The 27,911-nt window shown below is 39.6% G+C and overlaps 1 protein-coding gene across 3 annotated transcripts in view; it reads left to right on the top strand.

The window, feature by feature from the left end:
* The window catches only part of PTGR1 (prostaglandin reductase 1), a 27,377-nt gene extending 11,110 nt beyond the window's left edge, over positions 1–16,267 (top strand). For all 3 annotated transcript variants that reach the window (XM_019635815.1, XM_019635814.1, XM_019635816.1), the window contains exons 6-10: positions 3,349–3,466; positions 6,193–6,345; positions 9,237–9,345; positions 12,609–12,727; positions 15,926–16,267. In XM_019635815.1, the coding sequence (XP_019491360.1) occupies positions 3,349–3,466; positions 6,193–6,345; positions 9,237–9,345; positions 12,609–12,727; positions 15,926–16,036 (610 nt within the window). In that variant the 3' untranslated portion in view covers positions 16,037–16,267. The remainder of the gene's footprint in view (positions 1–3,348; positions 3,467–6,192; positions 6,346–9,236; positions 9,346–12,608; positions 12,728–15,925) is intronic.
* The last annotated feature ends 11,644 nt before the right edge of the window (positions 16,268–27,911 follow it).

Here is a 27,911-nt window from a genome sequence, read left to right as displayed (position 1 = left end):
GAAGAGCGCAATGATGGTGCCAACTTGGGCCAGTGAAGCAACGTCCTCCACAACTAGACTGAAGAACAAAAGGACAGCAAATTGTATTTCCTTCTTCCTTCCTTCCTTCCTTCATTCCTTCCTGCCTTTCTTCCTTCCTTCTTTCTTCCTTCCTTTCTTTTTCCCATCCTCCCTCCCTCTTTTTCACACACTGAAGGATTTCTAAAGAATGAAATGGAAATATATACCCTCAATCAGCCTGTAACAAAAACCAGTCCCATAAACCCCAAGTTCATAAATCCACTCAGAATTTGAGCTCCTCAGAATTGCCGCAGCCAAGAGACATCATTGTGAAATTAAAGGATGCTTAATAACCTTGTTGCATTAAATTAGTGGGCACGAAACAGAATGTCAGCACTTCCCATCTTTCCTGCCTGCCCTGTACCCTCTTCTGGTGAGAGCTCTTTCTCTCATCTTGTTATCCCAGCCAGGTGTCATAGCGCAGGGCTGAAGGTAGACACAAGGAAACCTCAGAGCGAGTCTCCCGTGACTTAGTTGGGGAGAAAGTAATTTGCAAAATATTAGGAGATCTTGACTCCTAAAACAGAGGATAATTTATGCACTTGTACATATTCCTTATTCACCTGTTCCAAACCCCTAAGGAGTATACTTTTACTTCAAACAGTCAACTTTATCCCAGTTCTTCTCAATGATTGAGGGAGAGGAGTTATGCTATGCCTGTTTCTAGACTCCTCTAGCAACACAACCACCCATTCTTTGAGAATTCCTGCCATTCTGAGCACTTGTCAATGGGATAGGTCAACCCTTCAAGAATGCTGGGACTTCTGCTATGGACTATACAAGAAGTAAAACTTTGAGACGTAGGGGTGTCTTTCAGTTATCCAGGCTCCACAGATTTAATATTCCCCCAAAGTATTGTATCATTTCCTTCAGTAGGACCTCCCTCTTTTCTCAGTTGAGTTGGAAGAATTCATGTGTTTTGTTCCCCAGCCTGTTGATTCTATTAATTCCCACTTCCAAGTGTACCTTTAATTTCTCTCTAGAATTTCTTTACTATTGGTTTCTCCATCTTATCTTCATCTTATTGTTTAAAAGAGGTGATGTTTGGGAAAGGCCTTGTGTATCTTAGGTCAATATGTCTAATTGAAAGCTGACTCTGGAAATACCTACCATGTTTCCCTGAAAATAAGACCTAACTAGAAAATAAGCCCTAGCATGATTTTTTCAGGATGCTCGTAATAGAAGCCCTACCCCAAACATAAGCCCCAGTTAAGATCGTCAGCCAGACATGACTGTTTGAATAAATGTATATTTTTGTACATGAATAAATGAATAAATGTAGATTGTTGGGGCAAAAATTAATATAAGAACCGGTCTTATTTTTGGGAAAACATGGTAGAAGTTAGGTTGGGAGAAAGGGGATTCTGGTTGTCATAGGTGGAATGACACAATCAGAAAATGTGCCCTCTGGGCCGGCCGAGTGGTGCGATGGTTAAGAACTCGCTTGGGATGCCAGAGGGCCCCGGTTCGGATCCCACATAGGAGGGCCAGTGACACTGCCCTCCACAGCTAAGATGCTGAACAACAGCTCAACCTGGAGCTGGGCTGTCATGAGTCGCCGGCGGCGGCGTAGGCTGCAGTCCCTGTGGCAGTGGGTTGCCATGGGCTACCGTGTGTAGCCAGCAGCCAGNCGGCGACTGATCTGCCTCGCCAGAGAAGAGCACAATGATGGTGCCAGCTTGGGCCAGTGAAGCAACGTCCTCCACAACTAGATTGAAGAACAAAACTACAGCAACTTGTCTGTTTCCCTTCCCCCAATTCCCCAGCGCTGTCCCCCTCCCCGTAATTCCCCAATAAAAAATAAAAAAAAAATCTTAAAAAAAAAAAGAAAAAAAAGAAAATGTGCCCTCTGCTTCTCTTCTGGTATTAGGCTAACTTGCCCAGTATGCTCTGGTATCAGCATTAATTAAGGCAGTAGTTCTCCGTTGCTATCATAGTATTCATAGGAATCACCTGGAGTCTTATTAAAATTCAGATTTCTACATCCTAGCATTTCTGAATCAGTGGGTCTGGGTTGGGGCCTGGGAATCTAAATTTTTAACAAATACTCCAGGTGATTCTGAGGCAGGTGGTGCTCTATACATCTTTTGAAAAATACTGGGTTAAGGGATTATTCGATATTTGGGTCCTTAGAAAAAGTGTTGCCTATGCCTTTCACTACTTTCCTTTCAATGCTCAACTCTCATGGACCCCACCCTCCCACCCCAAATATAGTCAGAGGCTGAGTAAGTTTAAGTTATGCCAACATGTAGTTTGTTTTATATAGAAATAACTTTACATGAATTTGAAATTTTCAAAGTGGCTTTTAACAATCACTGTAATAGATATGGATTTCATTGGCCCAGACTTGGGTGCAATAATATAACTTTTTCACTACCGTATTTCTATTTCAAGTGCTCATTTTGGCTGGTATAGTAACATAAGACTTCAGATAAACTCAGTGATTTCTCACATCATTTCAGGTTTCAAATTCAGATTTTCCTTTATCTTCTCCCTAGGGTTGATAACAAAGCTCCAAGGGCTAACAGTGCAAGTTCAGTGTCAATAGAGTGGGGACAACAACTTCTTGATCTTGATCTTAGTCTTAGGCTGCCCTACTGCTCAAAGGGTAACTTTTCCCATTGTGTCCTCAGCACGTCCCTTTCTAGGCTGGCAATCCACTGACGTGTGATGGTTTCTTCACCCAATCCCCATCAGTACTGTCTGAGCTGCATCTTTGCAGGCCTAGTAGTTCTATCCCTACAAGCTAACTTTGACATCCCACTTGGGGTGAGATGCGGCAATTTGAGAAGTCCTCCCATGCCCCTTTGGAGCCATGGAAAACTCAAGGTGGTTCTCTCTGACCCTCTCATGCTTAGATACCTCATACCGTAATATCTGCTCTGTGATAGCAGGCACCATGATGATATGTAGGCTTTCCCCACGAAGCTCGTCATCTCCCTGAAACTTATGTGGGAATGAGGCACATGCTCTCTCTCTATCCTTGGATCCCCAAAGTTTGAGGGGAACCAACTTTCTTTCACTCCTAAAATTTGACCTGGTGATGGGCAGGATGCATCCCCCTTCCAACAACTCTACAATCCCTCCCTAGTTCTCATCATCTTTATTCTTATTAGGAGGACAGGTAAGGAGGCAGCGGACCATTAGTGTTTGGTAGTATTCATTTCCTGTTGTTTTCTTTTACCTAGATGCATGGCAGTGGGCTGCTGAGGTCTTTGGGGTATATCTGAATGAGTTATAGGGGAAAGCAACAAATTTATCCACATATCCTTAATTTTCTTTCCTCAGCCTAACAGCCTACTTTGGCCTACTCGACATCTGTGGTGCAAAGAGTGGAGAAACAGTGCTGGTTAATGCAGCAGCAGGAGCAGTGGGCTCTGTTGTGGGGCAGATAGCTAAGCTCAAGGTAAGCGTCTTGGGCCGGCCGAGTGGCTCAGTTGGTTAAGAGCTCGCTCAAGAGTTTGAGCTCTGAGCAACAGCGGTTCGCGTCCAGGCCTGAGCTGAGCAGCCGCTGAGCTGCCAACAGGTAGCAGGATGGCTCAGCTTAAAAAAAAAAAAAGGTAAGCGTCTTCCTCCAGCAGCAAACATCGACTCAAAACCCATAGTGTGCACTGGGAATGCAGCAGTGAACACAGCAGACCTTCCCTTGTCTCAGGGAGTTTCGTATGGTGGGTCTTGTTTAGAAGTTAGAGATTGGGAATGATTGAGAAATGGGGGGAATGAGGACAATGGTGTAACAGAGATGACCGGAACGTTATTTGACAACATTGCAGGTATCAAGTCAAGAATGGCCTCTACCTAGAATACTGAGTTTGTAAGCAGTAACCACTCTCATAATTTTTACCGAACATTTCTTGTTACAGCTTAATCTCCTCTCTTCATGACTGCCCCCAACAATAGAAAGAGGGATGTGAGATCAGCCAACCAAAAGTCATTGCCCACATGGTCCCATTACAAAGGCTATGGCAGTCAGCCCAGAGCGGTGGGGTCGCAGCTTGGGAACTAACTCTTGAGAGATACCCAGGACATGGAAACATTGGCTCGGATTTGGGCAGGTGTCTGTGCTCGAGATCTGATCTAATGGTGGGGAAATAAGGCAGCAGGTACCTCAGACACAGTCAGGATGTGTGACATAGTGGGAATGTTCCATTGTCATCTGTCTTGGCTGATCCTTTGCCAGAGGCTAGGATGCAGGATTCAGGACCTAGTTCCTAGGGAAAGAGTTAGGTGGAATACAGCTGAGTACAGGGCTACAACCAACAGCCAAGGATTTGGGCTGATCACCAGTGTGCATGGGAGCTTGGAATGCCAGTAGGAGATGAGGCTCCCATAGAGGCTGCAAGTAAAGTTTATTTAAATAAATCAATAGAAATGGATGTTGAATTTTATTAAATGCCAATTCAGCATCTATAAGGTTAATTTTGCAGTTAATAAGTTATATCAGTTTTTTCAATGTTGAACCATTCTAGCATTCCTGGAATATGCTTTTATTTACCTCTGGTATATTATGGATTTATACCTTTGGATTTGACTTGATAACAATAAATATAATTTTTGCATCTATATTCATAGGTGAGTTTGGTTTAAAGATTTTTGTTCTGAACTTACCAGTGTTTAGCTTTGGGTTATACTAGTTACAAAATGAATTAGTAATATTTCCAACATTCAAATTTTAAATGTTTTATTAAAACTATAAGGGATTTTTACTTCAAAAGTTTGATAGGAATTACCCTTAAACCTATTGTTTCAGAAACTCCACTGGAGACTGCCATGCTAAGAGATTTGTGCTTAATCCTTTTTTCTTTTCTAGTGTGTGTGTGTGTGCGCGCACGTGTGCATGCACTTAATCCTTAAAGGAAGATGATTAGTTTTGCATTTTGGAGAAATCACTTTGGCCTTAGTAGGAGAATAGTTCATAGGGACAATGTAGTAGAGACAAGAAGACCAATTAGGAGGGCTTTAGAATAATTCAGATGAAAATTGTGATGCACTGACAGTGGAGATTGAAAGTCAGAGCCAGCTTTTAAGGATATTTGGTTAAAAATGAATGAAACCCTGGTGATTGGATGTGGGTGATAAGGGGAAGAAAAGCATATCCTGTGAGCCACGTTTCAGGTTTGAATAACTGAGTGGTATCATTCACTACAATGGAGAATAGAAGAGGAGCACCACGTAACAAGCAAGGAAAAAAAATACATTTGATTTTAGACAATTGTTTATGAGGTAGCTACAGGCTATCCAAGTGCTGACTCTTATAGGTTATTGGAAATACTGATTTGGAGCTCACTCAGGAGAAAGGCATGTGCTGGAGTTCATCACTAAGGAACTCCTGCATGAAAGAGGCAATGAGATCCCAGGAACAAATGAGATCATCCTGTGAGAGATTATAAGGTTAGAAGGAAAAAGGACAAAGAATAGAGCTTTTGCAAAATAGTTTTTTCTTGAATCATGAGGAATGGAAAAAGTATATGGCAGTCACTTTTTGTACAGATACATGTATGAACCCAAAGGTCCTCCCCTAATAGAAAATGCACAGTGGCTCATAATCTGGTTTTCACAATACATTCAAAATAGGAGAGCTTTCTGAAGAGCTACATTCTACGTACCAATATAATCTCATCTCATCCTGAAAGTGCTTTTCAGTATGCTCTCCAGTTCCTCTCTGATTAAGCAGCGTCTAGTCCAATGCGTTGGGCCAAATCAAAAAACAAAGGGGCAGTTACGAGTGCTGTCTGTAATATGAGTCCCACAGCTGAGCCAAAAATAATAGTCTAAAGAACCACTGCACCAAGCAATAGCATGCAAATCATGGCAAGGGAAGAAAAGCCCCAACATAAAGAAATGAGTCAAATGAATGTTGTCAAGCCAGCAGGTTGAGATGAACTGCAAACCACATAAACCTAGAAAGGATCTGTTGGGCCATCAGAGGCAAGCTGAAGTCATGGTTGGGTTGCAGGCTGGCTCAGGGACTAATTTCACTTCTAGGACCTTTCTGCCCATCATGGTATCCTCATGTATGTGACTTAGCACCTAGGAGGGTGCTCTTGGGGAACCTGAGCATACTACACTAGGAGGGTAGAGTTTGTCCATGCTTGTGGCTTGTAAATGGCTTCCCTTTTTCTCCCCATTTAGGGCTGCAAAGTTGTTGGAGTAGCAGGGTCTGATGAAAAGGTTGCGTACCTTAAAAAGCTTGGATATGATGTCGCCTTTAACTACAAGACAGAGTCTTTGGAAAAAGCTCTGAAAAAAGCTTCTCCTGATGGTTATGATTGCTATTTTGATAATGTAAGTACAAATTAGACTTAATATCTGATTTACTAACAAAGTACTGTACAAGGAAATATACTTCTGGAGTTTCCATCTAAAATATATAAAGAAGTACATGTGCTTTTTTTATTTTTAATGAATCTTTTTTTTTTTTTTTAAGATTTTATTGGGGAATTGGGGAAGGGAAGGGGAACAGCCAAGTTGTTGTCCTTCAATCTCAGTTGTGGAGGGCACGGCCAGCCCAGCTCCAAGTCCAGCCGCCATCCAGCTGCCCTTCAGTGGCTCGCGGCCGCTCAGCTCAAGGTGCTGTGTTCAATCTTAGTTGCGGGTGGGCATAGCCCACCATCCCATGCAGGAGTTGAACCAGCAACCTTGTTGCTAAGAGCGCACACTCTAACCACTGAGCCATCCACCCACCCATTGGCAGCTCAGCTTGGGCGCAGCTCATTGGCCCATGTGGGTATCGAACTGGCGACCCTGTTGCTCAGAGCCCGCGCTCTTAACCAACTGAGCCACTCGGCCGGCCCGACATGTGCCTTTTATTTAAAAAGAGCTTTATTGAGATATAATTCACCCATTTAAAGTGTATAATTCATTGGTTTTTGGTATATTCACAGAATTGTACAACCATCACCAGAATCAGTTTTAGAACATTTTCATCACGCCAAAAAGAAATGTTGTACTCATTAGCAGTCACTACCCACTGTCTCCCAAAAGTGGTCTTTTGTAACTGGCTTCTTACAGTTAGCATGTTTTCAAGATTCATCCATCTTGTAGCATACATGCTGTAGCATGTATCAGTACTTCATTCCTTCTTATGGCCAAATAATATTCCATTGTATTGATGTATCACATTTTATTTATCCATTCATCAGTTGATGGGCATAAGAGTTATTTACACTTTTTGGATACTATGTATAATGCTGCTATGAACATTCATGTACAAGTTTTTGTGTGGATATGTTTTCATTTCTCTTGGGTATACACCTCCAAGTTGAATTGCTGGGTCACATGGTAACTCCATGTTAAACATTTTGAGGAACTGCCAAACTATTGTGCAAAATGGCTGCATTAGTTTACATTCTCACCAGCAATATCTGAGGGTTCCAATATCCCCACATCCTTGCCAAAACTTATGATCTTTCATTTTGATTATGGCTATCCTAGTGGGTTTGAAGTGATAATTTCACTGTGGTTTTGATTTGCATTTCCTTAACGGCTAATGATATTGAGCATCTTTTCATGTGCTTATTGACCATTCATATATCTTCTTTGGAGAAATATCTGTTCAAATCCTTTGCCCATTTTTCAACTGGGTTATTTGTTGAGTTTAAGGCTTCTTTATTCTGAATTCAAGCCCCTTATCAGATACAGTCAGATCTTGGTATTCCTTGTAGTTATGTTCTATAAAATCACCACAAACACTGAACTATTCATTGTTCCTAGGAAAAGTATGTACATATACTCGTATGTACATATCTCACATAGATTACAATCTTAAATCCTAAAGCAACTTTTCCTATAGCTTCCATTTTCTTTATTTTATGAGACTATGAGGTTTGGACAAGTGTGAAGTAACTTTCCTGAGGCTGCCCCACTAACTAACCCTCCCAGAGCTGGGATTCATATGCCATCCAACTGGCCCGAGCCAGAGCTTCTTGAACTACACTGCACTGCCCCCTACTGTCTTCACCCTCTGGTAATCTCTATGTGACAGCCTAAAAAAGAAGGCAGAACCGGGGGCCTTTTTGACCTTAGCTGGGAACTTTGCATCTCTTTTGCTGCTCTGCATGTGTCTGCAAATGACCAGGGAAAGCTCTATGAGTACTGGTTTGGGGGTTAGAAATAAATTTTTGCAAATAGTCCATTTCGCAAACACGGAACCCACTAATAATGAGGATTGACTGTATATGGTTTGCAAATATTTTCTCCTGTTCTGTAAGTTGTCCCACTTTCTTGATGGTGTCCTTTAAAGCACAGGAGTTTTCAATTCTGATGAAGTCCAATTTAATTTTTCTTTTGTCACTTGGGCTTTTGGTGTCATGTCTAAGGCTTTACCTTACTCAAGGTCATGAAGATTTACTCCTTTGTTTTCTTTTAAGAGTTTTAGCTCTTTTATAAATTTTTTATTTTCAGGTGTACAAAACAATATAATAGTTAGACATTTATACCCTTCCCTGATCTACTACCCCTCTGAGATCGTATATAGCTGTTATTAGTTCCACTGACTCTATTCCTTATGCGGTATTCCACGTCCTGTGAATATGAATGAATAGTTTTAGCTCTTACATTTAGGTCTATGATGCATTTTAAGTTAATTTTTTTATGTGGTGTAAGGAAGGAGTGCAATTTCATTCTCTTCCATGGGTATCTATTATCTAATTGGTCTACACCATTTGTTGAAAAGACTATTTTTTTCCCTTATTGAATTGTTTTGGCACTTTTGTTAAATTCAATTGACCACAATATAAGAGTTTTATTTTTGGATTCTCAATTTAGTTCTATTGATCTATATTTCTGTTCTCATACTGTCTTGATTAATATAGCTTTGTAGTAAGTTTTGAAATTGGAAAATGTGAGTCCTCTAACTTTGTTCTTTATATGCCATTTGAGTGCTTTCCCACGCTTTTAGATAGGGCAATGAGGTTATTGAACTGATTCGAGAACCTCACAATATAATAAAGTAAAATTTATAAGTTATGTTCCTACAGTAAATGGAAATGCCCAGTTTCTAATGTCTTTTTCCAACTGCAATTTTCTTCACTATTTTACTGATTCAATCAGTTTGTTGCTGCTAAAACAAGTGATATGAAATGATGATTGTGACTTAATGATGCTCCTGAATCTTCTAGTGTTTACATTAAGGGTGTTTTGTTTTGTTTTGTTTTGTTTTGTCCTGTCCTGTTCAGGTGGGTGGAGAATTTTCAAACACTGTTATTACCCAGATGAAAAAATATGGAAGAATTGCTATATGTGGGGCCATCTCTGTATATAACAGAACTACCGCACCGCCCCCAGGTAATCAACTCATGCACGTGATCACAGGTGTAGAAAGACTATACAGGAAAAAGCTTCAGATATGGTATCAAAATATTAAAAATATTTTAGTGACTATCAAAATATTTTAAATATTTCCTGATATGCTTGGTGAAATAGTATTTATTAAAATAAAAATAAGTAATTTTATATATTTGTGTTACATCGACATATTAGATTTTGTCAGAGAGAAATAATAGGATCTGAAAATATGGAAGAAACACTTAACAGCTATTAAAAGTTTTAGTTTTCTATCTATGGTTTCCTGCAAAGCTGTAAAAAAACAGCCATGATTTCATTTAGAAACAGAACACCGTGCTTGATCTAGCTGGTAAAACATTGGGGTTCTTCAGAATAGTCAGGATATTGCTGGAGGTGTAGGGATGGGTAGAGGGGGACTTGAGGTGGATGGAGGGAAAAACAGGCCGCCATTTCCTTCCATCAGTCTTGGACAGTACTTCCTAATACAGCAGGACACCCTGGCGTGAGTCACCAAACTGACAATTTCCACTAAAAGGGAAAGGAGCATGCATTTCCCCTCCTTTCCTTGATTGTCCTTGTTTTGTTTCCATGCCTGGCCATGCCCTTCATTCCCAACTTCTCCGCTCTTCTGCTGAGACCGCCCTCTCCCACCTCCATCCTGAAAGCAGTGTCAACTAGAGAGCCACATTCATTAGATCCCATCTCTGCATTTTACTGATGGGGAGATGAATGGTGGAGAGAACCAGAGACTCTTTAAATCCTATTAGTGACAGACTCAAAGACAGGTCCTCTGAATAACTCATATGGAGTCTTTTTCTGCTATAATTCTATACTGTTAGTGAGATTCCAGATGTATCTGTGGTCTAATAAAAGGAGAAAGAACAACAAACAGGAATCTTGCAGATTATCACCAGGATTAGGCAACCATAAATAAATTGGTTATTCCTTTTATGGTGGGTTTGACTCATGGAAAGGAAGCCATATAGCCCTGCTAGTTAACCACAAACAATTGCATTGAGACAAGCGGGCAGGAGTGGGAGGGGCTGAGGAAAGACAATTTGTAGCTTCCCTCTTGGACTGTGAAAAACCAAAGACATTACCTTCTCAAAGGAAACTCTAGGTTCACTTGGCCATCTTCTGGTTAGGGCCCTTTTATTACTTACGTTTTTCTAATTGATGCTACACTGGAATCATGAGAAATCTTTTGCCCGCCAATTGAGCAAAGCTCCAGGATGCATTTTCTTGACCACAGTTCAGTTAGGTAAAGCCAAGTATTTCAGATCCAATAACTTGATCTAGTCTTTTTTAGCAATTACTCTTTGGAAGCTTAGCTGCTCAGATAGGTCTCTGAGACATCAGCTGGCCTTATCCATGCCATTTTAATCAGATAGGATTCTGCCCTGCCTCTGATCTCCAGAAATTCTAACATACTTCACAGTTAGGATAGCTGAGAGACTAGCAATTATTCACCCCAACTTGAATGCCAAGTTTTTTTGTTGTTTTTGTTCTCAATAAAGAAACCCACATTCCCATCAGGGTGGACAAGCCCAGAAACAGTATTGGGTTGTTGGAAAAGTCATGACGTTATTTTTTCTGTTTTTCGTTGCAAAAATGCGTCATGACTTTTCCGACAACCCAATATTTCATCCTCTTCCAAATGAGTAAATGAGGATTCCAATCCTTAACCCAAAAAGAATATGGTTGGTGTGGGTCTTTTCTGAAGCAGCACCTTTCCTACAAGACCAATCTATTATAGCATTTGGATGTGTCACCCTTTTATGTCACCCTCATGTCTCACTCATTTTGCATCAGTTTCTTTTAGCTCAGGGAAAACTCTATTTTTCTGACTGCTAATGTAACCTTCTTCAAAGCAGTGAGTGGGATTCCAGTTATCAAAAATGCTAAAAACACATCCTGCCACTCACCTTGACTCTTCTGGCCCTGACCGGCCCTGACTTCCTGGAACTTGTAAGACTATGCTCAGGTGTCATTTTCCCCATTTCTTGTCACTTAAGATTCTTGAGAAAATAAACCAGACAATGAATACAACCTTTTCTCTTTCACACGGAAAAGTACTGCCTTACAGGCTGCAGAATAGCCTTGTGCTTTTTCTAGGCCTGTGGTTCACAAAGTGTGAGCCCAAGACCAGCAGAATCACCATCTCCTGGGAACTTGTTAGAAATACAAATTCTTGGGGCCTACTCCACAACAGAAATAGGGGGGAAGGGGCCCAGCAATCTCTCTTCACAAGCCCTCCACGTGATGCTGATACACTAATGTATGAGATCCACTGTTCAGGCTAACTCTTGGTACCCCGAAATGGGGAGGACAGGGGCAGGTGGGGGAGTTGTCAAGCCTCTTGATCTCTCTTATTGGCTCTTAGGCCAGGGGTGGACACTAGTTCTGCATCTCCTCTGAGAGCAGAACAGAAGGAGATAGGTTTATGCCATAGAATAAAGGAGAACATGCTAAGTATTGGGACTGGGCAGGTATTCACTCTTGAGTAGTGCAGACATCTTTTCATATGTCACCTTCAAGGCCTCTTTCTGTTCCGTAGAACTATTTGGGAAGTTTGTGGTGGGCCTCGCTTCTGGCGCATGAGGGATGAACACTGCCAGACTGGCTGGCCTGTGCAAGGACTCCGAGTGAGTTTCTTATGGCTGCTGTAGCAAATCACCACAAACTTGGCGGCTTAAAACAACACACAGTTCTGGAGGGCAGAAGTCTAAAATGAGTCAGCAGGGCTGCGTTCCTTCTGAAGGCTCAAGAAGAGAGTCTGTTTCCTTGTGTTTTCCAGCTCCTAAAGGCTGCATTTCTTGGCTCATGGCCCCTTCCTCCATCTTCAAAGCCAGCACATAAGATCATCAAATCTCTCTGATCTCTGCTTTCATTATCACTTTTTTTTCCCCCCCAGACTCTGACTTTCCTGCATCCCTCTGTTCCTTACAAGAACCCTTGTGATTATATTGGGCCCACCGGTAGAATACACAATAATCTCATCTCAAGGTTCTTAAGTGAATCCTATCTGCCAAGTCCCTTTTGCCATGTAATGTAACATCTTCACAGGTTCTGGTAATTAGGATACGGACATCTTTCGGGGCCATCACAGGGTGAATGTTGATTTGTGGGCAGCCCCTTGGATCAGAAAAGGGTGGCGGGAACGGAAGGGGGCGCACTAGAACAGCGATGTGACTTCTGGTGCTTGTTTTCACCACAACCACCTCCCTGGACTCTGCTGCCCAAATGTTCCCTCCTCTTCACAGGCCCGCCCCCAGAGATTATTATCTATAAGGAACTCCGCATGGAAGGGTTCATCGTCAGCCGCTGGCAAGGAGATGTTCGTGAGAAGGCTCTGAAAGACTTGCTGCAATGGGTCTCAGAGGTAAGGGACTCCGGAGCCACTCCCTCCAATTGCGCACAAGCTCTCCTTCCCTTCGGATGCTGTAGACTTCATTCCCGCTGCAGATACAGAGCATCTCACTGCCCCCCATACCAGAATACCCAGAAGTGTTGTCTACACTTACTGTCTGCCGTTCCCCTCTTTCCATTCTTTCTTAAACCTGCACGTCAGGCTTTTGCACTGGTCACTGGGCCTCTTTTCTTCTCTATCCACCCCTCAGTTAGGTCATCCAGGCTCATGGCTTTAAATATCGGTATGCTGACAGCTCCTAAATGTGTGCCTCCCTCCTGGAGTTCTCCTCTGAGCTCTAGATTGCTCAACAGCTGCACTTGGGTGTGTGAATACACATCTTCAACTTAACGTGTCAAAAATTAAATACATTTTTATCTTTCCTGCCAAACCTGCTCCATATATAGACCTCGCCCTCTTGGGTATGGCAGTTCTATCCTTCTCGTCGCTCAATCCAAAAACCTTAAAGTCTTCTTTGATTCCTTTCTTTTTTTCCTACCCACATCTACTCTGTTGGGGAATTCTAGTGGTTCTACCTTCAGAATACAACACAGAGTCTGAGCGCTCCTCCCACCTCCATTCAGCTGCCGCCCTGGCCCAGGCCATCATCTTGTCTAGCCTAGATGTTGCGGTAGCCGCCACCTGGCCTCCTGCCTTTTGTGCCCCTACAGACAATTCCCAACACAGCAGCCAGAATGACCTTTTAAAGCATAAATTAAGCTATGTCATTCTTATACTCAAAAACCTATAGAACTCCCCTTTCCGATTAGAATAAAACCGATAAGGCGACACATGACCTGGGCCCCCATTACCTCTCTAATTTCATTTTTTAGTGTTTACTCCCTTTGCTCACTCTGCCTAATCCCTCCCCTCATCGCTCCACCCCTCTGTAACTGCTTAATTCTCTCACCTCCTCCACATCTTTGCTAAAAAAACTTGCCTTATGAGGCAACTTTTAAAATGACCTGATTTTAAATTGCAATCCACCTTCATTTTTTTTTTTTAAAGATTTAATTGGGGAATTGGGGGATGGGAACAGCGCTGGGGAATTGGGGGATGGGAACAGCGCTTGAGAATTGGGGGAAAGGGAACAGACAAGTTGCTGTCCTTTTGTTCTTCAGTCTAGTTGTGGAGGACGTTGCTTCACTGGCCCAAGTTGGCACCATCGTTGCGCTCTTCCTGGGTGAGGCAGATCAGTCGCTGGCCTCTGGATGGCCGCTCACGTTGGCTGCTGGCTACATACAGTAGCCCATGGCAACCCACTGCCACAGGGGCTGCAGCCTATGCGGTCGCCGGCGACTCACGTCAGCCCAGCTCCAGGTTGAGCTGTTAACAGTTCAGCATCTTAGCTGTAGAGGGCAGTGTCACTGGCCCTCATATGTGGGATCCGAACTGGGGCCCTCTGTCGTCCCAAGCCAGTTCTTAACCATCACACCACTCAGCCGGCCCCACCTTCATTCTTGACTTTTCATATCTTACTTTTATCTATAGCAATTGTCACCTTTTAACATAATATATACTATAATTCACTTCTTTATTGTATCTATTGCCTGTCTCCCTCTCATGAGAATGTAACCTTCATAAAGGCAGCGACATTCATGCATTTTGCTTTCTGATGTATCCCCAGCACCTGGAATAGTGCCTGAATCAATGAAGGAATGAATGTTAGAGGGGCACGTATTTGTGCCATGGCTCTAACAGGTTCTACATTAGAAACTCTTCTTACAGCCAGGCCTTTAGATCTGAGAAAGAAGCCAATCCCTTTGCCCTGTGCTGTGATCATTTCCCCACCAAAATCATGCAGAGTTTTAGTCAACAGAAATCAGAATAACCCAGGTGCGTTATTTTCGTTTCAGAGGGGAAAAGTGGTATCACACTTCGTAATTCCTGGCTTTATGATTATTTCCCAATTCAAAGAAATAGATTGCTCCTCTGGCAACCACTGGAGGTTGGCGTTTGGCCCAGTCGAACACTTAAACTGCCAGGCTGGGCTCTTTCCAGCAAGCTGGGAAGAGCTGAATTTTTTTTAAGTTCCCAACGTGTAGCCTCTTCGTCCCTGTTGGTGAAATTGAATCTAGCCCTTCCATGATCACAGCTGACAGCAAGAAACCACTGTGCTGCTGTCCCTAATGCCTCCAACAAAGTAAGCCTAATTATAGTTTTAAGTAGTGAGTTGGCCTAATCTCTCTCTCATCTACTTATTTTTTTCCTTGTCCATCTCCCTTTTTTAAATACACCTTTTATCTTAGTTTTAGATTTACAGAAAAATCACAAAGATAGTACAGAGTGTTCGCATATACCCCACATCCTATGCCCTAATTTCCCATATTACTAACATTTTATATTAGTATTCCTCCTCTATGTTTAACCTTTAAACTGGATTACAGCTTTCAACCCTTTCCAGGTACTTTACCTCTTCAAATGCAGGAATGCGTTTGGGCTTTCTAGTCAAAGGTTCAAATTCCAGCTTCCCACTTACTAGTTGAGTGACTTCAAGCTAATGGTCCCTCCGTAAATCCATAGAGGCTGTTAAACCATCATTAGAATATGTGAGGGGGAAAAAACGGTATCGGGTCACTCAGGTCTCCAGATAAGACCCCTTAAAAAAAATTGAAAATGTGAATTAGTTTCACTTAGTGGACTGTGCCTTGTAGTAGAAGAGAATGAAAAACCTTCCCCACGAAATGAACCCTTCCCTCCCACACTCCTAAATGAATGTTCAACATATTGAAAGACTCTTGGCTTGAAGGGAAGAGATTATTAGAGCACCATGGTATTTACATTTCCCGAACAGGCTCTGCTTCTTCAGGGGCCAAACAGAGGCAACGAAGCTACATCACTGGAAGGATGAAAGCAGATAATATCCTAGAAGTGTGCTTATTTCTCCATCTACTTCCACCTCTTCTGAGATCATTACATTATTAAACTTCTTTTTGTATAATTTACTTAGAAATTACTTCCTCACTTTTATTGTTATACTGTGATCTGACGCCTATTATTAAATTCTTATGTGTGCTCTGTAACATTACATACACTGTGTATGTAGATCATGCCCCCAAAATGACTAAGTTCACAGAGTAAAAGGCCACCATTTTACAGTTCCAAGTTTCCTATGATGTACCTGATAAATTTAAAATATGATACTAATCTATTATATTTGTTTCGATACAGGGTAAAATCCAGTACAATGAATACATCATTAAAGGATTTGAGAACATGCCAGATGCATTCATGGGCATGCTGAAAGGAGATAATTTGGGGAAAACAATAGTGAAAGCATGAAAAAAGTGACACATGGAATCTAGAAATCATTTCAATGATTACCAAATTTCAAGTAAATTTCATTTCAAATGATAAAATTCAAAATTTACTAAATTTTACCATTTAGTAAAAAAAATGTATACTGCCTCCATGATCTTAAAAATAGTGATTGTAATGAGTCTGATCTACCTAATCAAGTACATTGAAGCAGTATGTAATTAGCAACATAATAAAAATCTCAGTGAACAAACAGCCAGTCCGCTCAATGCCTACTACAGCTCCTTCTGGGTTATGGTAGAAAATAATGGTTTCGGGGTTCAAAAGTTTACTGCCTCTGTGACCGTGAACTTCTGATTTTTCATCTGCAAAGTAAGGACAGTGACATCTGCTTCATATACATATTATACATTTATTTAAAACACCAGCATGATGCCTGGCATATATTGAGTACTTGGTAAGTGTTAGCTACCTCCCTGTAGAAATTGGTGAATTTAAAAATCAAGATTACCACCCCTATTGCTTATGATTACACAAGAAATAAGCATGGCTAATGTGCAGGGGTCTCAGGGCAGCCCACACTATTCCTCTGCAGGTGAGTCTAATAATATGACAGACCAAGGACAGAATCTATCATTCACAACAGCTACAAAAAAGATAACACATGGGAATGAATATATATATGTATGCCTACCAAAATGGCGAGTTACATGAAGAATGCTTTAAAACATCAGTAATGAGGAACACGAAAGACTTGGGCATATGGAGAGATACCCCTGGTATAAGAAGATTCGTTAAGAAGATGCTGATTCTGTTGATCAATTCTGCCAGCAAACAGAGGAGGTTAAAATGGTAGTACAATGAAAACATGAGAGAAAAAAGTGTGTGTGTGTGTGTGTGTGTGTATTTAACTTCTACAAAGATTAATAAACTACTGATAATATGGTTTCCAAGAAAGAGAGCTCAGGAGTGAACTGAGGGACAGGACTAAGAAAAACTTTACACTGTATATAACCTTTTGAATTCTGAGTCTTATGAACAAATTATTTACTTGCTATTACAAATGCAATTAAAAAGTAATAATCCCTGCCCTTTTGTGTCCCCTTCCCATATATGGGAAGTAAAACGTGTGAGATAAAACTCAGGAAAGTGAGCAGGCACCCCTAAGATTGAGCACCCCCTGGTGGTAGTAACACTCAAACTTGCCCACACAGAGCCTCCAGCAATTCGCTGATGAGTTGGTTTTCCTACCCTGGTACTTACTGTTTTCCATGGAGTGTTCAGCTCTTAGGCTTCTCGTCCAGTAACCAGTGATGCTCTGTCTGACTCACCAACTCTGTAGGCAGTGGTTTGCCCTGTGACCTCAGTTCACTGCTAGATCTAAAAAGCTGGTTTTTTTCGTTCGTTAAACTCTTGTTAGAACAGAGTGGCGACTGCCAAATGCAATACGTGCCAGACCAGAAACCAGAGGTCAAGAGCATCCATTTTTAATTTTGTTAATATTTATCCTTTTTTCTTTGATGATTAGTGCTTTTAGTTTTTCACTTAAGAAATCTTTGCCTAGCTCAAGGTCATGAAATTTTCTCCCATAAATTATTTCTAAATGTTAGTTTTATTTATGTTAGATCTGTGATAGAGCAGATGCTAACTGCAAAGGGGCAAGAGAGAATTTGCGGAGGGGGGTGATTTCAATATTCTTTTGGGGTGGGAATTACATATGGGTAGACATTTGTCAAAACTCATAAAATGGTTCACTTAAATGCGTGCATCATATATGTCAATTACACCTCAATAAAGTTAATTTTAGAAAAGAAGAAAAACACGTCCAGTATAAAATGTAGGCTTGCTTGCTACTAAATTGCTAGGGGCTCCTGGCTTAGGTGGAAAGAGAAAATACAATAAAGTCAAAATATGTAAGATCCACAACCATAATATTCATACTTCGTGGGAAAGCCTCTCATGTGGGCATTAATATATTTTTCAACTTAGGAGATGGAACACAGCTCTTCATGTTTCCTCCACTCCCATCTACATCTCTTTCTAGAATTTATTTTAGTCCCAATAGTAAGATAGGTATCCATTTTTATCTTTAATATGTATTCTATTCATAGGTACTTGGCTATTGTGGAGTAGGCAGAAGAAAGCTACGTGGTGGGATGGGAGTTGGAGTTCAACCCCCTTATACAGACTTTTCCTTAATCTCCTTCTGGAGAAATTACACTGCTCCAAGAATGATTTTGACATTGACATTTACGGTCCAAAAAGGAAAAAACTAAGCGAACACCCAGTCACCTATCACAAGCCCACAAACTGACCTGCTGTTCCCACGTACTAAAGCTTCTAACACACAGACCCTGGACTTTGAGTTGGAAACACTGACCAAATCCAACTTTGGATCGTCTCCTTTGGGGAAATCAAGTACGCACTATGCACAGGGTGAATGTAAGGGTGTGCTCAGGAGGACGGGCTGTGGCAGAAGCAATCTATGTGCAAACAATGAAGGAACACTGTATTTCCCAGCCTCTCTTGCAGTTACGTTATGGTCATACGAATTGATTTCTAGCCAATGGAAGAAAGTAGAGGTGGTTTCTAAGCCAGAGTTTCCCAAATTTTCTTGGTTACAGCATCCTTAGTACCACAATCATTTTTTTACAATACCCGAAAGCCAAAAGAAATCCCTGACAGTTCCATTTGCTAAATTGGTCCAAACAACATAATAGTAGCAGTTGGTGCCATGTCCAATGGTTACAGGTGTGTTTTCCTAAAATTTTAAACATCCTGGGAAGCCCCTGTGAGTTCACTATAGTACCCTGGGACACCCTGGCACCCAGTGGGGACCCAAGGTTCTGTTCTAGGCCAGTGCTTTAAATACATTGTGTAACACTCCAGTTCCTGCTTTCCCTCCCTCTGGGAACTTGCAGATGGCAGAGCTACAAAATGTCAGAAAGCAATAAAATGTTTGAAGGATGCTTGGGAAATAAACTTATGCTGAGTTAAGTCACTTTGATTTTTTTGGGTTCTCTATGGCTAGCATTGCTTACTTCAATTTCATACTGTCCAATATGGTAGACATTTAAGGCTACTGAGAACTGGAAATATGGATAGCCCCACATTTCAAGATTTAAAAAACAACAAAGCACCGTAAATATTTTTTCCATTAAACACAACTTTATTGTTTTGGTAGAACTACAATTCATTTTAACTGTTGTATCGCATACGACATTGTTGTTGTATTATAATACTTGTACAGGAACGTGCATTATTTCTAGTATTACACATAAACACTTCACCAATCTAATCAGTATCAGTAGATTGATTCACTTCAGGTGATTGTTTTCTCTGCACTGAAGTAACATCACAATGTGTTTACTTGGATATTTAATGTACACAGCACAAGTTATAGTATGCTATGCAGACAGCACAAGTTGTAGCAATACCTATGCAAATCATAATCATAAACAGAGATACTACTTCAATTATAATATAATTATTTTCTAGGTTAAAAAAATACAAATATTTAAATTTTAAATGAAGGCATATTACTGAGGCAGAATTCAGCCAGTGCAACACAGAAGCTAGTACTACGACTAGTACAGGAAAGAAAATAGGAGTGGAAGAGGGTATAGTACATATTCAATGACAAATGGCAATTGCAAGTTACTGCAGGCACGGCAAAATGAAAAAGCTATTTGTTGTATACCAAAGTGTTAAAGATACTACACTAGATAACATTTAAAATGATACCTAATATTTAGTCCTTTTTCAGCAATGATCTAGTGAGTTTGATTAGTTTCTTCTAATTGTCAAAAAGAACCCATGAAATTAGTCATACGAGAACTAAATTTCCAACAAAAAAACTTCAACTTTTCACAGGATTTGAGCTTGTAAACTTGGCTATAAAACAGTTTGAATTCCTGCACACACACACAAATAAAAAGAATCTTAGATGGAGAGATGATTAAAAAATAAGTTATTTTAGTTAGGGTGATTCAGTTAGAAATTTATGAAGAAAAAACTTTAAAAGGCATTTACAAATACTGAAATTTTCAACTAATCCTCTAAGTGATTTTGCTTATAGAATATAAGAAGTTTCTAATCATATCAAAGATATTGGTTCAAAATTTGAAAAATTTTAAGTATTCATCTTTAGATTTAAATGACTTGTATAATATGACACCACCCAATGAAAACTTTGGGTATATTTTGTCTCAAAGAATATCCAAATTTACAAAGAATAGTCAATTTATTGTCTAAAACCTCGAACTCATGACAGATATTTTTGACAATTTTCCATCTGTCAAAGAAAAATTTCAACAAGATAGAAAAATTTGTCTCTATCGTAAGAATGAGATTTCAGCTATCTTATGTCAAAAGACCAGATGTATTGGAATTTTTAAAGAGAATGTTTCCCTCATTGCTTTGTTTCACTGTCTGATACTGAAAATATCTGTGCTCCATTTTCTGAAGCAGACTCCAAAAAAAGGGTCATGGTTACAGATGTTATAATTCTTCAGTATATATGTGAAAATGCTATAAAATAATCATTGCCAGTTTATGGAACTATTGAAGATATTCTTTGGTTGAGTTATAAAATGATTTTACAAAGATTTCCTGTACTAGGAATTCGAATTCAAGATTTTCTTGGAACAAAAGAAATGACTGCCAAATATTCAATAATCAAAGACAAAAAGGGGCAGTGCAATTCATGTTTCTCCCTAATATCACACTGCATATGAACGAGCTAAAATTTGAAGGTCATTAGAACAGGAAAAACTTGTAACCTACGCACTGCAAAAATTTTAGTTAAAAGTGAAATATTTCGTAATACAATTTAAATGTAATCAATAGCATTGTATAAACTGGCAGCAAAAAAAGACAAATGTGAAGAATGATTTGTTGATAAATTTAGTTTTGTTTCCATTTATGCAACCTTGCCAAATTTGATGTTAATAATACCGAGTTGACACAGTCAGTGAATTTACTTAAACATAGTTTTGAAACTGATATGCTTTTGCTTCAAAATCAATTCTTCTAATAAAAAGATGAATAGTTTTGTCAATGTAGATGAAAATTTCAAAGGGAAATCATTTTTTGATACTTGATCCAGTTATTGGAAAACTAAGTATATTTAGAGAAACAACAAAGTATGTTTGCAAGAATTATATAAATCTACTTATCAGCTCTAAGTTTTACAAATCTAAATGTGGATCAAGTATTTCAAATGAAAATTTAGTGTCTGAATCAAGGTGTGCTGCAACTATAAAATACACACCAGGTTTTGGAAAGTGCAAAAAATAATATCTCACCAATAATTTTTTACAGCTTATATGTTGAAATAATATGAACATATTGGGTAAAATAAAATGTATCGTTCAATTTGCCTGTTTTTACTTTTTGAAAGTAGCTACCAGAAAATTTGAAGTTACATATGTGGCTCACTTTATGTTCCTATTGGACAATGCTGCAGTAACTGGAACACCTTCCGATCAGCTTTTTAGAGCCCTCTTCTAAAGTGTGAATACATAAAGATTACCAGCAGTTTGAGAAAAACATCCAATGTGAAAGTCGGAAACAGGTAAAAAACAACTCAGGGGAACAACAGATGATGCAGGGAGCAGAATAACACTGGAAGACACTCTATCAGAGAAAAAAATGTCATCCATGAAACGAAAACAGAATATTATAAAAAAGAACAACCAGAGAATCAGAAAATGCACTTGGAAATACAAGTACGACAACAGAAATAAAACATTCAAAACACTGAGTTGAAAGATAAAGAAATCTTCCAGAAAGGATAGAAATCAAAGACATGAGGGGAATGATATCAGGGAAGATGGCAGACAGAGTAGGAAGCACTAGGAATCCATCTCTCCACCTCCATAACAATTGTACTAGCGGACAGTATTTAAAGTGATTCTTTTGAAATACAGGAGTCTATTTTAAGACTTGGAGCTTCCAGGGAAAATCTTGACTGGTAAGCTGCAATTGATAATGGTGGATTTTAGCCTTCAGCACAGTAGCAGCTATCCACCCCCCACCAGCCAGTCCTGTGGCAGATGGCTGTGGAGAGGGAACCCACACTTCTAGTTCAGCTTGCTGGAGTCAGAGTGGGCGATGAAGACCTTTTCCTCCAAATACCGGCTTTCTGGGTTCTGACTTTGGATGATTGCTTCTGATCACGAAGGAAGACCAGACACAGAGGCAAGCTGCCATTCTTCCAACCCCCCACTATGTAAAGTGGCTTCCAAGGGACTGAAAAAACAGGGACAGCACCTGTTTTGGGTTTTTCGCTTCTGGACATTGAAATAAATGCATATATGGGAGTATTTAGAAAGCCACTACCTCTGCCCAGGGAAAGGCAGGCTCAGAAAAGACCTGAGTAAACATTTAAGCATTCACCATAGACTGATGTTCGGCACAGAGGTGCCCTAAAACAATTTAATATACACCCAACATACTCTGGGGAAAGCGGAAATAAAATGTCCAGCGCTACCACGCTATAATATTCAAATGTCCAGCTTTCAATGACAACAAAAAAAACACAAAACATACAAAGGAATAGGAAAAGTATGGCCCATTCAAAGGAATAAATAAACAGAAAATGTACCTGAGGGAGTCCAGAGGTCAGACTTGTGAACAAAGACTTTAAAACTTTCTTAAAGATGCCCACGGAGCCAAAAGAAGGCTCTGATAACGCTGTCAGATCGAGAGAAAAATGAAGATGCTTCAAAGCAGAAAAACCTGGGGAGTATGTATCTATTAATTGTTGCTTTCCAGAGGAATGCTCTCCTTAATCCCATTTTACAGGCTATAAACATCAGGAATACCAATGGGGAAAACACCCAGAAAAGTTCACAGAGATTTAGCAAAGCTTGTAGACTATCAAAACCATTCTGTAAGAAGAGACACCTGAGAACTCCAACCTGGAAGAATCTTTCAACCTCAGAACCCATAAGACAAAGAGTCCAATAGAGAGATGTCACCAGTGTTCTCAGAGTGGAAATATTTTGCTAGCAAGCTGCAACCTGCTGAGCACCACAACATTCATTTGGGAAAAGTCTCCTCAGGTCAGACCTTTATAGACATCGGTCCACACAAGGAGAGACCCTATGAATGTGCTCCACTTTACCAACCATTTGACAGGGTGTTTTAAGAATCTTAAAATGTTTCTCCCTTTGATTGAGCAGTTCCACATCCAAGAAATGATTCTGAGGAAAACACAAAACAAAATAGCAACAACAAAAATAAGTCTCTATCAATACACATACGAAGACTCTGCAGTGGTTCCCCATTGCCCTGATAATAAAGCACAAGCTCCTCAAAAGGGCTGGAAAGGTCTTTATAATGCAAGCCCTGAACCGTGGTAACAAGCAGTGCCAGTTGACTCTTGTGAAAATGAATTTTAACAAACCTCACTCAAAATGGAGTAGGGAAGCCCTGAGGGAGCTGTGATGCACCGACTACTCGTAGCAGCTTGTTTCACACACCCCATCAGGAAGGGGGCTATACTAAACAACAGGTTTTCAATGTAGATGAAACAGCCTTCCATTGGAAGATGCCATCTAAACTTCCACAGTGTGAGAGAAAATAAGGACAGGCTGACTCTCATTAGGGGCTAATGCAGCTGATGACTTTAAGTTGAAGCCAATACTCATTTATCACTCTGAGAATCCTAGAGCCCTTAAGAATTATATTAAATCTACTCTGCGTGTGCTCTAAAAATGGAACAACAAAGCCTGGATGACAGCACATGTTTACAACATAGTTTACTAAGTATTTTAAGCTCACTGTTGAGAACTACTGCTCAAAGAAAGATTCCTTCCAAAATATTACTCCTTGCTGACAATGCACCTAGTCACCCAAGAGCTCTGATGGAGGTATACAATGAGTGATGTTGTTTTCATGCCTGCTAACACCACATCCATTCTGCAGCCCGTGAATCGAGGAGTACTTTCGACTTTCGTGTCTTATACATTTTGTAAGGCTACAGTTGTCATAGTGACTTCTCTGATGGATCTGGGCAAAGTAAATAAAAAACCACTTAGAAAGGATTTCCCACTCTAGATGTCATTAAGAACACTCGGGATTTGTGGTCAAAATATCAACATTAACAGGAGTTTGCAAGAAGTGACTTCCAACTCTCACGAAGGACTTTAAGGGGTTCAAGACTATGGTGGAGGAAGTAACTGCAGATGTGGTGGAAACAGCAAGAGAACGAGAAATACAAGATGTGACTGAACTGCTGCAATTTCATGACAAAACTTTTTAAGAGATGAGGAGTTTTTAACAGATGGATGAGCAAAGAAAGTGGTTTCTTGAGATGAAATCTACTCCTGGTGAAGATGCTGTGAAGGCTGTTGAAATGACAACAAAGGATTTAGAATATTACATAAACTTAGTTAATAAAGGCAAGATTTGAGAGGATAGACTCCAATTTTTGAGAGGATAGACTCCAATTTTTGAAAGAAGTTCTACTGTGAGTAAAATGCTATCAAACATCATCACATGCTAAATCATTCATGAAAGGAAGTGTCTACTCATGTGGCAAACTTCATGGATGCCTTATTTTAAGAAACTACCCTAGCCACCCCAACCTTCAGCAACCACCACCCTGATGATCAGCCAGCAGCCACCAACACTGATGCAAGATCCTCCACCAGCAAAAAGAGTGCAGCTCACCGAAGGGTCAGATGATGGCTAACGTATTTTAGCAATCAACTATTTTTTAATTAAGGTATGCCCTTTTTTTTTTTTTACTATACTATATAGCTTTAACACAGCTTTCATATGTACTTGGAAACCAAAAAATTCATGTGACTCACTTTATTGTGAAATTTAGTTAACTGCAGTGGTCTGAAACTGAACTCACAATATCTCCAAGGTATGCCTGTATGTGGAAAAAAAACATTAAGATTCCACAAGAAAACTGTTACGATTAGTAAGTAAATACAGCAAAATTATAGGAACAAACAATCCAAAAGAGAAATTAAGAAAACAATTTCACTTACAATATCATCAAAAATTACAAAATACTTAGAAATAAACTTAACCAAGTAGGTGAAAGACTTGAACATTGAGAGTACAAAACATGGATTAAAGAAATTAAAAGACGACACAAATAAATGGAAAGATATCCCATGTTCATGGATTGAATTGGAAGACAATACTGTTAAAACGTTCGTACTACCCAAAGTAGTCTACAGATACAATTCCTACAAAGATGCCAATGACATTTTTTTGCAGAAATAGAAAAAAATGATCCTAAAATTTATATGGAATCTTAAAGGATCCTAAATAGCACCCCTCTCTCTCCCCCCAAAAAAACTCAAGAGAAATGAAAAAAGCTACAGAACTCACACATCCTATTTCAAAACATGTTATAAAGCTACAGTAATTAAAACAGTATGGTACTGGCATACAGACATACAGACTGATGGAATAAAAAGCCCAGAAATGCACCCAGGTATATATAGCCAAAGATCTTCAACAAGAGTGCAAAGACTACACAATATGGAAAGGATAGCCTCTTCAACAAACCGTGTTGTGAAAACTTGATATCCAGACTAAAGAAATGAAGATGGACACATACCACAGATAAACTCAAAATGGTTTAAAGACCTAAATGTAAGAACTGAAACTATGAAACTCCTAAAAGAAAACATGGGGGGGAAATTTCATGACATTGTATTTGGCAATTATTTCTTGGACACGATACCAACAGCACAGGCAAAAAAAAAAAAAAAAAAAGAGGCAAGTGGGACTACATCAAACTTAAAAACTTCTGTACAGCAAACAATCAGTGCAGTGAAAAGGCAACCAATGGAACCAATGGAATGGGAACATATATTTGCAAATCATAAATTTGATAAGGGGTTATTATCTAGAATATATCAACAACAGCTACAACTCAAAAAAAAAAACAACTCGATTTAAAAAGGGGCAAAAGTCTTGAACAGACAATTCCCTTAAGGAGATATACAAATGGTTAACAAGCATATGAAAAGATGTTCAGCATCACTAATTATCAGGAAAATGCAAAGCAAAACCATACCTGTTAGAATGGCCACTATCAAAAATACAGAAAATGATGTGTTGTGAGGATGTAAAGAAACTGGAAACCTGTGTACCATTGGTAGGAATGTAGATTTGTGCAGCTGCTACGGAAAAGAACATGGACGTTCCTCAAAAAGTAAAAAATTGAATTTCAATATAATTCAACAATCCTGCTTCTGGGTATATATGCAAAACTCTGAAAACAGATTTCAAAGAGATATCTGCACACCCTTGTTCACTGCAGCATTAGTCACAATAGCTAAGAGGTACAAGCAACCTAAATGTGTATCAATGGATGAACGGATAAAAAAAAATGTGGTGTATACATACAATGGAATATTATGCAGCCTTTAAAAAGGAGATCCTGTTATACACTACAAGGGTGAATCTTGAAGACATCCAGCCAATTCCACTTCTAGGTATTTACCAAAAAGAACTGAAAGCATGGACTCATATTTGTACACTACTGTTCATAGCAGTATTGTTAACAACGGGCCAAATAGTGGAAATAACCTAAATGTTCATCAACAGGTGAATGGATAAACAAAATGTGGTATATCCATACAATAGAATATTATTCAGCCTTAAAAAGGAATGAAATTTTGACACACGCTACAACATGAACCTTAAAAACACTATTGAAACAAGCATGACACAAAATGACAGATACTGAATGAACCCATTTATATGAGGTACTTAGAAGAGTCAAATTCGTGAGAGAAAGAAAGAACAGTGGTTACCATGGGCTTAGGGGAGGGGAGAGAGAGGAGTTATTGGTTAATGGATAGGCTTTCAGTTTGGGATGATGGAAAAAGTTCTGGAGAGGAATGTGGTGACAACCGCATAACAATGTGAATGTACTTAAATGCCCTCACATTGTAAACCCAAAAAGGGTTAAAATGGTCCATTTTATGTGTATTTCACCATATTAAAAAAGAATTCTAAAATAAGTAAGTAAAAGTAAATTTGTTGATGGGAGAAGCCCTGTCTTGTTGTGTGACTTGAAATTTCTTCAATAGCAACGCATTGAAACATTTTTAAAAGCACGGTCATTTTAAAGTAAATGTCCTGGAACAAGATTCTGAATAATCTTACAAATTTAATTCTTTCTGTATCTTTTCAGTGAAAAACAAACCAGGGTTTATATCTTTTCCAAAAAAATAAAAAATAAATAAATCATAGTAAATGATTCTCATAGGCCATATTCTTTCATGGCTAAAGGTCTCTGGTTGGTCTATTTAGCAGGAAGTTTACAGGTCAATTTATCACACAGCAATATTTGAATTACAGGCTTTGGGGCACTGAGGGCACAAGAAACCAAAAAATATCATCCAGAGGTAGCAATGCACATCTAAACCCACTCAAATCACAGCAACTATCGCTGAGTCTCAGATGAGCATTAAAGATCTCTTCCCTTCGATAAGCCAAACGTTTTCTGGTTTAGTTCTCATTTTAGAGGGACTGCCTTGAATTTTCACTTTAGGAACTTTGTATCACAGCTAAATCAGTGGAGCTCCTCCAGAGCCCTGACCTCAGCCCCAAACCTAACTGACTTAGGGCTTTTAGTTCCTTTTTCACAGTTAGAAACTATCATTCAGACTCCACCACTGAAACGAGGAAGGAATAGTCCATTAAGTATCTGTATACTCTATTCCTCTGAGGTCTAATCTCCCAACAGAAAGCTTAACTGAAAATTTACTCTGTGTCATTTCTACATTCTTTTTCTGAATTTTACTTAATATTAATAGAGTCTCTTCAGATTTCAGGATATGGATTCTCCAAATGGCAGGGGATCAGAATATCAAATGCCTACCATTGTTAGGTCAGGTTACATAACTGAGAGAAC

Source organism: Hipposideros armiger, unplaced genomic scaffold (genome assembly GCF_001890085.2).
Source record: "Hipposideros armiger isolate ML-2016 unplaced genomic scaffold, ASM189008v1 scaffold_24, whole genome shotgun sequence".
NCBI classification, from domain to species: Eukaryota; Metazoa; Chordata; class Mammalia; order Chiroptera; family Hipposideridae; genus Hipposideros; species Hipposideros armiger.
Note: the sequence above shows the minus strand (reverse complement) of the source record. Positions and strands in the feature narration are given on the sequence as shown.